The sequence below is a fragment of the Saccostrea cucullata genome, unplaced genomic scaffold (genome assembly GCF_032062105.1).
Source record: "Saccostrea cucullata isolate Sc308-1 unplaced genomic scaffold, CSIRO_AGI_Scuc_v1 ctg1735, whole genome shotgun sequence".
NCBI classification, from domain to species: Eukaryota; Metazoa; Mollusca; class Bivalvia; order Ostreida; family Ostreidae; genus Saccostrea; species Saccostrea cuccullata.
The window spans coordinates 19,170-29,631 of NW_026924021.1; the positions used below are offsets into that span (position 1 = coordinate 19,170).

Genomic DNA, 10,462 nt, shown 5'->3' on the forward strand with positions numbered 1-10,462 from the left:
TTAAATTTGTGAGAGTGCAAGGATATGTCAATCAAACCCGCCGAAAAATTTGAAATTTCAATATCTTTTAAACGAAATAAGATTTTTAATTAATTTTTGTGTGAAATGCTATTAAAATATATAAGTCGTAATATTATAGAGAAAATAATAACTTCAAATCTGTGTCCAAGTACCTTTAAGAGGATACCTTATGAAAATTCTGAATAAAACATTGCATCAAATGGGAAATAATTATACGTATAATTAAAGGTATAATTTAGGGATTGAGTATATTTCCGAACAAGGTCAATATAGCAAACATAGAAATGCCAACGTGGTTGAAGAAAGCCCTGAGACATCAACTTGTTGTCTGTATTCTGCTTAGCGATCGTATTTGATTAGAACTTGCTCTTGTTTAATGCATACCTTTGGAAACATAAACAATATATACACATGATAGAGGCTTATTTCTAGGTGAAATTAATAGGTAAAGCTAGCTATTTAAAACCCGGGGTCGCCCTTCTTCCTTTAGTTTTGTTTTATGGTATTGTCTATAACTATATGACGGATTTCGCAGACTCTGTGGTGAGTTTTATTTCTGTATACAAGAAATCTTTTTGTTCACACGTATGTAAGTAGATGTATAGTTTTTATTATTTGAGGTCAAATAAATTTATTAGTAAATTTACGTGTAATTTGTTATGCAGTTTCCTAAGACGCATCATAGAATTAAACTTTGTTGTACGACTAATAATATTGTAATGTGTTGTTCATTTTTGTAATAATTAAAAAATGGTCTGCTTGCACGTAGAGCTATATTGTTTAAAGTCTTATAGAACAACAAAATTCTTTACATGCAGAAAACGGAAATTATTCATGTTGAAATCATTTTATTTTTACAATTTATTTTTCGGTTATTGACAAGAGGGCGGTTCACCTAGATCTTTGCCATTTTATTAATAAATGATAACAAGAAGCTCTGAACCGTACTGACTGAATTGAACAAGTGCACATGTAATTTTATTTTAATAAATGGAGTCTGTGAACTTTTGAAAAAGGTAAACATTGAGCTTTAAAAAATTCTTTTCAACACAGAATTTTAATATGTTCAAAAAAATTTCGTTTTGAAAGTTCTCAATACACCGAACAGCAGCAATCTCAATCGGTCGTGACGGTTGTTTAAAATGCCTCCTCATGTACAGCGAATGAGCTGTTTCATGGCGTTATGAATTTATAGGGACATATAGACATTAAGTTTTTATTGTGTTAAATATCTTGATAAAATTATTTGACTCCTGTCTTTGGGAAATCTTCTAAACTACGACACTTTTTAAGCATTGGGTGACCTGTTTCAATCAAAACGTTATACCAGTATACATGCCAACTTCAATACCTTTGTCAAAAAGAGAAAGACCGATAAATGCGTCTGAATCCCGTATGCATTTATATGTTTTAATAAAGACTTATCATTATATATCGTTAACCCTCGTGACTTTTATCCTCACTATCTGTTTACGTGGTGGGCATTGAACCCGAGTACAGAAATGTTACCATAGCTATGAGCATCCGGTAAGTTAACTTTTAATGATTTTCCATTTAAGTTCAATATTAATATCGAATGAAATTAATTTTTATCTATAAGGCAATTTATTTGCATTTTAAGCGAAAAATTTATACTTCAAACGCCTTTCTCTACAATTTGAGTATGCAGTTTGAATAAGACGTTTTACTTGCATAACTAAAGTAGTATTTCTCTAATTTTGCAATCGGTTTTTTACGTGTTTTTTTTTACAGGAGATCATCATCAGTGTTTCTATTGGTAATCACAGCGTTTTTGGGCTTATATGTGTATTTTTATATCTTGCTTGGTAAAAAGAACTGGAGCACAAAACACAAATCATTACCCGATAGGAGTCTCTGTTTTTATAATGACACAGCAGATAATATGAGATGGAATTTACCAAACGTGCCAAAACATTCACTCCAAAATGACACGGTGGAACTTTTGTCATTGGAGGTTATGCGGCATTTCACATGGCTCAATAAGACGTTGTGTCAAGGTTTCCTCGTTCTGATTCTCACGCCAATTCAAAACAGTGAAGATGATTTGGAGAGATACTTAAACCTTATTAAAAGTTTAGATTATCCAAGACATTTGCTGTCTGTTTCCTTTGGTGAGGATGGTAGTCAAGATAAAACATTCGCCAAAGCTCTGATAGTGGCGGAACAATTAAAAGCCCTTGGCATCCGCCGAGTAGATGTTCACCATTTCAACATCACTGGTCAAGTTAGGAGAAGTTGGGCAAATGAACATTCATATGCAAAGCAGCTTCAGAGGAGAAGCCATCTAGCTAAAGCTAGAAATTTGCTTCTAGACGCAGCTCTGAAGGACGAAGATTATGTCCTGTGGTTAGATTCAGACATTAAAACTGTCCCTCTGGATTTAATTCAACAAATGCTTCACGCAAATAAGGACCTTGTTTCAGCCTCTTGTCTGTTCAAAGACAGAAGTGGGCGCCTGCGCATTTACGACAAAAATACATGGAGAGAAACGGTTGAATCTCTGCAGAAACAAGAAAGATTTCCAAAGAACCAACTTGTTGTAGAGGGATACGGCCCGTCTCTAAAAATATACCTCCCTCATTTAAGAGGAGAGGGTAAACGGGCCGTTCCTATAGATGGCGTTGGTGGTTGTAGCTTACTGGTAAAGGCGGATTGTCACAGAAATAAACTTCGTTTTCCAGAGACTCTGTACAAGAGGCATATCGAAACAGAAGGGATGGCAAAAATGGCAAAGGACATGGGGTACAGTGTGTACGGTTTGCCTTTTGTAAACGTTTTCCATTCATAGATTGGTTAATAGATTTCTCCATGAATAACTTCTCAATAATATATAAACAAAACATTTGAAAATCTTTTGCTTTTATTCGTTTAAAAAATACTAAGGCTTGAAAGAACATCCGTACAACTCAAATCGCATGCCCACATAGTTGTTCGCATTGTTGGATTTCCTGTTGAAGTCTACCACATTTAGTCTAATGTGTTGTGCTAGAAGAGGCGGATCAATGTTCTGAAGTTTGATGGAAGTCTGGTCAGTGTTACCGTCAAAGTACTGTAAAAACAAATCAATTAGAAAAAGCGAGGAATAGGAGAGAAATAGATAGTTATCCACTAATAAAAAAGAACGTCCTCATTATAGTTAAAATGATATCAGTCACCCAAACTGTATACATGTACAGCCCTTAAAGATATATACCTTTTTCTGGCAGTTTTCTTGGAGGTCCCTCCACTTAACACCGTCAGCGGAGTACTGTATGGTATAGTTTGTCACTCGAACATCACAGCATGGGGCTCCCTGATTATTAAAAAAATTAGATTGAAAACTAGGCTTTTTGTTAGCAAATATAAACTTCTTTGAATAAACCTTTTTCAATAAACCACTTGAATAAAAATTGTACTCGGAAATATGTGATTGGTCATCCACAGTATTGAACTCGGTACTACGTAACTGGTCTACAGAATTACTTTGTATCGATGCCTTCGATAACACAATTTTCAAACTGTGTGAGTGAACTAGCTAAATTTACGTGCAAAGATTGATCTTTAGAATTTTTTAATAGTCGATACGTACCTGAGTGGCAATTTTTGTGACGTATTTTTTCTCTCCCAAATCTACTTGGATCCAGTCATGTGAAACGGACTTGTCATTGGTATACCAACCAGTCTGGCTGTTGATGCGTGCTCCGGCGGGGCTGTAGTTAACGTGAGACTCGCTGGCAGTAATAGAAGAGTCGGATATTGTTCCATTGGCCATTCCAAGGGGGGTATCACATGTGCTTGATATTTCAGAAATGATAAGACGACATAAAAATAAATATTGGGTAACAATTTTGATGCATATGTACGATTGTGAATTGTTCATGTAGCAAGCCAGAAGGTGTAGCTGATTTGTTTTCTTGTTCCTGGTGCGAGAATAAAATATATTTGGGGGAGGGAGTGAAATTCCCTAAAAAAAAAAGTCTAGCGGATTTCTAAAAGAAACGCTTTTCAAGACTTTTTTATCTTTTTATCTTGACAATATTAACTGTTTCTGGATTTTGACTCAATTGTTTTCATACCTGGATATAAGAGGTTTGGAGGATTGACTTTGCAAGGACTGTATCTCTCGTTGTAACGCTAAGATCTTCTTGTCTCGGGCTGCAACTACTGACGTCAAATTCCTTAAGGAAGCTGTGGCAAACTTGTACACCCTCTCCAAGAAGGTGTTATTTTTTCTAAGCTCATTTAGTTCATCTATTGTGGCATTATCAGCTAACAAATAAAAAAAAACCTTTCAGAGATGAATGTAGTCTATAACTGATTAAAAAGTTGGATTTTGAGAATTGTTTACCGTATAAAAGTATTCACATCGAATTAATCTAATTCATTTTCAACATAGGGTATCCGCTAGCTGTACTCGAATTCTCTAGGGAAAACTCAATTCAATTCAATTCAATTCTTTATTGGCACTAAAGCACATATTTATATACAGAAATGTGTTGTTAGCCATATACATGTATTGCAAAATATTATACTATTGTAAGCTTGTTTCTAACATCGAAACAGTAAATGTTAAAAGACAGAGATTATTTATGGAAAGAAATCACCGTTGTTTTCTTCCCAAAATACATGCAAATGATGCTTTCAATAACTTTATTTTGGTCTGATATAATGTTCAGAATACATTTATCTTTTTCATATTGTGTCATATTAAATGCAGATTTCCATTGAAGCCCTCCTATGGAAAACAATAATTATGCAAGCAAATTTTGTAAAATTGATAAACCACAACAATACCTTTGCAAGGTTGTGCCGGTTGTACAACTTGTAGTGTGTGCCCAGTCACGTTAATTCCCTTTAATTCATTAATCTGCGTCTGCAGCAGTGTCAGCGTATGCTGGACGTCCTTGACCTCTACTATCAGTCGATGGACATCATCCATACGGACCGCTATCTCGCCGTGAAGAGATTTACCCAAAGCGTTAAGACCATGAGAAAGATTACTCATGAATTCCCGATCGTGATTCAACGTGGTGTGGGTGTTTGAAATTTCCCGCCCAAAACTTTCCAACATGGCCGAGGTATTCAATTTTAAAACTTCCGTTTCATGTTCAAGAGGTAGTAGCTTTCCATTAACATAGTTGCGAAGTGCGTACAGATCTAAGTTGTGGTGATAAGTCAGCTCATTGATTTTGGAATCGAATATTTTGCTGTAATTCAGCGAACAGGCCAGTCTGGAAGCACATTGCTCTGCAGTGTAAGGATTAGTGAATTGTGCATTACTGAGTCCACATAGTGATAGAATGAAAATGATTGTCCTCATGACTTGTAATTCGAACAGTCAAAAAGGAACAATGCGAAGTTTAAGGTTTTTGTTAAGGGTCAAATATATCTGTAGATATGTGCAGATGTTTTCCTCTAAAAGATTAAATTCTCACGTTCGGAGATATTTTTCTCTATGCATGTATAAGTTGAAGATAATATGACATTATCTGAAAATACAAAATCTTCCATTTAGAGTGTTTTAAACTTACAAAGTCCACTGTAAATGGCATGGAGATGCTTTTGTAATAAATGTATTCATAAACAAGTTCATTATTTGAGCGGTTGTGTAGAAATTGATTAAATATACAGATTTTACGTACATTTACATCTACATAATATCCACATTTATGTTACATATATGTAAAAAAAAAAATGTACATACAAATTCTACAATATTTTCAAACATTGTTAAAAACTATTCTGATTCTAAACCAGAAGTCTCTGACTAGACTGTAGCTCTACTGTTTTGAACATATAACAAAGGAAAAGAAAACTGCACTTGGATTGAAACTTTGCAACAAAAATAAATAGAAAATGATCTTTGGTTTGCAATCAGAATTTAAATGTTAGAGGACTAGCCTTTTAAAAGACCTTTTAGAAAATTAGATTTTAGTTACCATGACAACAGCATTCATAAAATAACTTTAGGATAAAAACCATTTTGTTTCTTGGTGTGTTCTTTCAATGCCAAGTTATATTAAAATTAGACCAGCGGAGGACGAATAACTTATTTTTGAAAATATTTCACAGAAATTTCTATTTTAAGTAATCATGACATCACCGTTCATTGAAAAAAAATTATAACAAATTACTTATTTTCAAATTGTCAACTTGTTAATTAAATTACATTAAAATCAAACAAAACTGTAGGAGGAGTACTTCACAGAATTTCTCTGTTTTTATAACCCTTGCAAAACTGTTCATCGAAGTCACTGATCTATTAGAATTCTTAGCTTAGTGTAGTTTACTTTAAATTTGTATCATGTTATATTGAAATCAGACCAAAATTGTAAGAGAATTTGCGGTTCGACAGTATCACACAGAAATTTCTACTTTTAATAACCATGGCAACACCGTTCATGAAATGAAAAATCGATGTACAGAATTAAGAATCTTATTGTATTCTACATGTACTTATGTGCCAAGTTGTATTAAAATCAGGCCAAAACTGTAGGAGGAGTAGTCTTTTGAAGGTATGTCGTAGAAGTTGTTGTTTTTACGTATAATTATAGTAACCATGACAACATCGTTCACCAAAATTGAAAACCGATTTATAGAATCCTGTAATTTAATGTAAGCTACGTGTCTGCCGAGTTATCCTGAAATCGGACAAAAATTGCAGGAGGGCTTCCAATTTGAAAAATTGTTTACTTACACACAGATAGACAGACAGACAGACTAGACACATTACTATCACGTAAGCTCTTCTGGTATCTGTCCAGTTGAGCATAAAAACGGGGATTCATAAAGATTTCCAAGTTCCTCATGACAATATCTATGTAGTCTATGAATCCGTCTTTCAAAATTTATATTTGAATTGTCATGGGAACCAACTGTGCACCATTATAACAGTTAACATACCTGTGTTTGTAGTCTTATAAAGCAAGGTTTATTCACAAGTCTGTGCATGGATTTTGCTGTGGCCTTCATTTTAGAAATGTTATATTCAATAATAATTTTCATTTTTAGCTCACCTCAACAAAGTTGGGGGAGCATATGTAATACCCTCGGCGTCGGCGTCCCGGGTTAAGGTTAAGTTTTTTGGAGCAGTTTTCTTTTTAAGTTATGCCTATATTGATTGCATGGAAGATGTTTCTAGTGTGTTTCATTGTACCAGTCAAAGTTTCAGACGCTGCAATTTCAGCAAAGGAATGACCAGGTTAATGTTTTTGGAGCAGGTTAAAATTTTTGGTGCAGTTTTTGTGTAGGTCTCATTTCCGAGTAACTATAAGCCCTATGTTGACCAAACTTGCATGGATGATACATCTTAGGATTCACACTACCAGGCTTGCTTCGGATGCTGAATCTGACCTACATTTTCCGCATAAGTGAACAGGTTAACGTTTTCAGTTCAGGTCTCATTTCCAAGTAACTATGAACACTATTGTGACCAAACTTGCATGTACGATACATCTAAGGATGCATACTGCCAGACTTGCTTCGGGTGCTGAATCTGGCCTACACTTTCCAGATGAGTGAGCAGGTTAAAGTTTTTGGTGCAGGGTTCCTTTCAAAGATACTATGAGCCCTATTATGACCAAACTTACCAGACTTGCTTCGGATGCTGAATCTAGCCTACATCTTTCGTTTGAGTGAACAGGTTAAAGTTTTTGGTGCAGGTCTCATTTCCAAGTAACTATGAGCACTATTATGACCAAAATTGCATGGATACTACATCTAAGGATGCATACTACCAGACTTGCTTCGGATGCTGAATCTGACCTACATTTTCCGGTTGAGTGAACAGGATAAAGTTTTTGGTGCAGTTTTCATTTCAAAGATACTATGAGCCCTATAATGACCAAACTTGCATGTATGATACATCTAAGGATGCATACTAGCAGACTTGCTTTGGATGCTGAATCTGACCTACATTTTCCTGTTGAGTGAACAGGTAAAGTTTTTGGTGCAGAATTCATTTTCAAGCAACTTTGAGCTCTTTAATAACCAAACTTGGATTATACATCTATAGGGTGCATTCTACCAGGCTGGGTTCAGATGCTGAATTTGACCTACGTACATTTTCTTGATTAGTGAAAAGATTAGTTTTTTTTATACAGGTTTCATTTCTAAATAACTTTGAGCTCTATGTTGAGCAAACTCGCATGGATGATAAATCTTAGGATGCACAGTAATGTTCAGATGCTGAATTCAACATACATTTTCCAGATATTGGACATGGTAAAAGTGATAGGTGCAGGTCTATTTCCAAGAAACTACAAGGCTTATATAAACCAAACTTGCACAAATGATGCATTAAGGGATGAAACTCTCAAACTGGCTTTAGATGCTTGATTTTAGTTACGTTTTCATGATGAAGAACTAGTTTGAAGTTTTTATATAGGCCTATTCCAAAGTATCAAATCAAAATTGCATAAATTTTTATTGGTTAATTCTGTGACTTTGCCTTACTTAAAGCCATATATGGCGTAACTGATCAAAAATATATATTTTTGAAAAATACAAAATTAAGTAAAGAAATATAGTTAATACATTTAAATTAAAGCTTTTCATACAATTCTGAACACGGAGAACACCTCGTTTCATCTAATAACACGATTTCACCTTCTCTGTAATGTGTTATTTAAATCTTTTGTATTTTCTTCCGAGTCGGAGAAAATGCCGAGAATCCAAATTCAATTGTGATACCTTTATAATGCAATTGACTTAGATTTTGTAATTTAAGGAAAAGTTTTATCTTTTTATAAAGTAATGATACAAATAATAAGTTCTTATAATTTTAGTCTAATAATTTTCATTGTACATACGCCATATATGGCTTTAAAGACATTTGTTGAGGTGAGCTCTGTAATCTCTGATTACCTATGTTTTCATTTGCATAGAGATTCAATTTATAAAAAGGAACTTGAAATAAATCGCACCAGAGTTTGAAACAGATGTTTCACTAGGGTGACATATTGAGAATTTAAAACGGACTGATCTCTTTAAAACTAATTCATAGGTAATTATTTTCAAACTGAATTGTCTGCAGATTTCTTGAATTATCTGAAAATGACAGTAAACACAGGTTCCTCAAGCACACAGCAAGTTTGACAGGTTGTCAGGGGATGCCTATTCCTTCATGGCACCTGATTATACCTCTGAAGTGTTCAAAAGTCTCTGTTTATTTTTTTTCATTTAGACTTTTGATCCGCAGGTAGTGTAATTTTTTTTAAATGTGTATGTTTTGAACAGGATTACTCTTTCTTATCTTTACATTTAACTACATTTACACGACTACATACATTACATAACTCTCAATAAGGCAAAATTAAGTACCACTAATATTTCAGATGACATTATCAGGAAAAAACCAAAGAAATCTGTGGTTTATGAATTTTTAACTGGAGTGTAAGATTTTTGACAAAATGAATTGGCAAGGAACTAAATGAATATTTAAAAAAATATCAAAATTTGAAATTCAAGGCATTTATTGCTACACTTTAACTATGCTCATTAACTATAACAAACTTTTCTTTTCCATTTTTTTTTTTTGATAATCAATCACTAAAATTTGATTATCAAAATGGAATTTTCTCAAGTCTCACAACCAACGATTCATGTATACATATCATTAACAATATCATTTATACAAATACTAAATGAAATGTGTAATGCTGAGATTTATATAATTACATGTAGCTTTCAAACTGTATTAGTGATATACATGTATACTGCACCTGGTATGCATAGAGTGATACATAAATAATTATTTGTTTGTGCATCTAATAAAAGAAATATTGAATCAACCTATTGGTGTACTAACAAATTACACACAAAATAAATGTAGAAAATCTTAAAAAGATGGAATTGATTCTCAGTTGACAGCAGAAAATTAAATTAAAATTAAAATACATTTTTGTTTTGTTTTGTTTTAAATAAAGTGCACTGGTATGGTACATGAAAAATCTGTGACATATTGTTCCATTACCATAAACAGAGTGCAAGGAAGTTTTAAATGATTTTTCTTCTTGAAATGTTAGTTTTGTATTTCATATGCTGTAGTTATTAATTAAAACAAATATAATTATTCCATCATATATTTCTCAACTGGTAGTGTAGGAGTTTAACAAATGCCCAAAATTTACATACAAATACCTGGTAATATCTTTTTGTAAGTACAGAATCACTTGCACTATATATTCTTTAGATGAAACAAATAATTTACATGTATTTAATATCAATCATAATGCTAGGCATCTAAATGAACATCTCACAATAAACTGATATTTGAGAAGCAATAGAAGATCTGAAACATCTAATTTCTATTATTTTGGTCTAGTACTCAAGCTATAAAGGTAAATTTCAAGCTCTGCATAACAGCAAATCAAACAAATTATGTTAATATCTAAAAAAAAAAAAAAAATAAAACAATAAATAGCAAGATGATGAAAAAATG

The 10,462-nt window shown here is 33.3% G+C and overlaps 2 protein-coding genes across 2 annotated transcripts; one reads left to right on the forward strand and one right to left on the reverse strand.

Annotated features, from left to right (window-relative positions):
• The first annotated feature begins 1,399 nt into the window (after nucleotides 1-1,399).
• LOC134265496 (uncharacterized) lies at nucleotides 1,400-3,156 on the forward strand. The gene is made up of 2 exons (XM_062747715.1): nucleotides 1,400-1,548; nucleotides 1,774-3,156. The coding sequence occupies exons 1-2, from the start codon at nucleotides 1,538-1,540 to the stop codon at nucleotides 2,828-2,830; spliced, it is 1,068 nt and encodes a 355-aa protein (XP_062603699.1). The 5' UTR covers nucleotides 1,400-1,537; the 3' UTR covers nucleotides 2,831-3,156.
• LOC134265494 (uncharacterized) lies at nucleotides 2,921-5,341 on the reverse strand. Its single transcript, XM_062747712.1, has 5 exons — nucleotides 4,816-5,341; nucleotides 4,098-4,290; nucleotides 3,611-3,815; nucleotides 3,236-3,334; nucleotides 2,921-3,091 (listed from the first exon to the last, which is right to left on the reverse strand). Exons 1-5 carry the CDS (start codon nucleotides 5,339-5,341, stop codon nucleotides 2,921-2,923), a joined length of 1,194 nt encoding a protein of 397 aa, XP_062603696.1.
• Nucleotides 5,342-10,462: the final 5,121 nt, after the last annotated feature.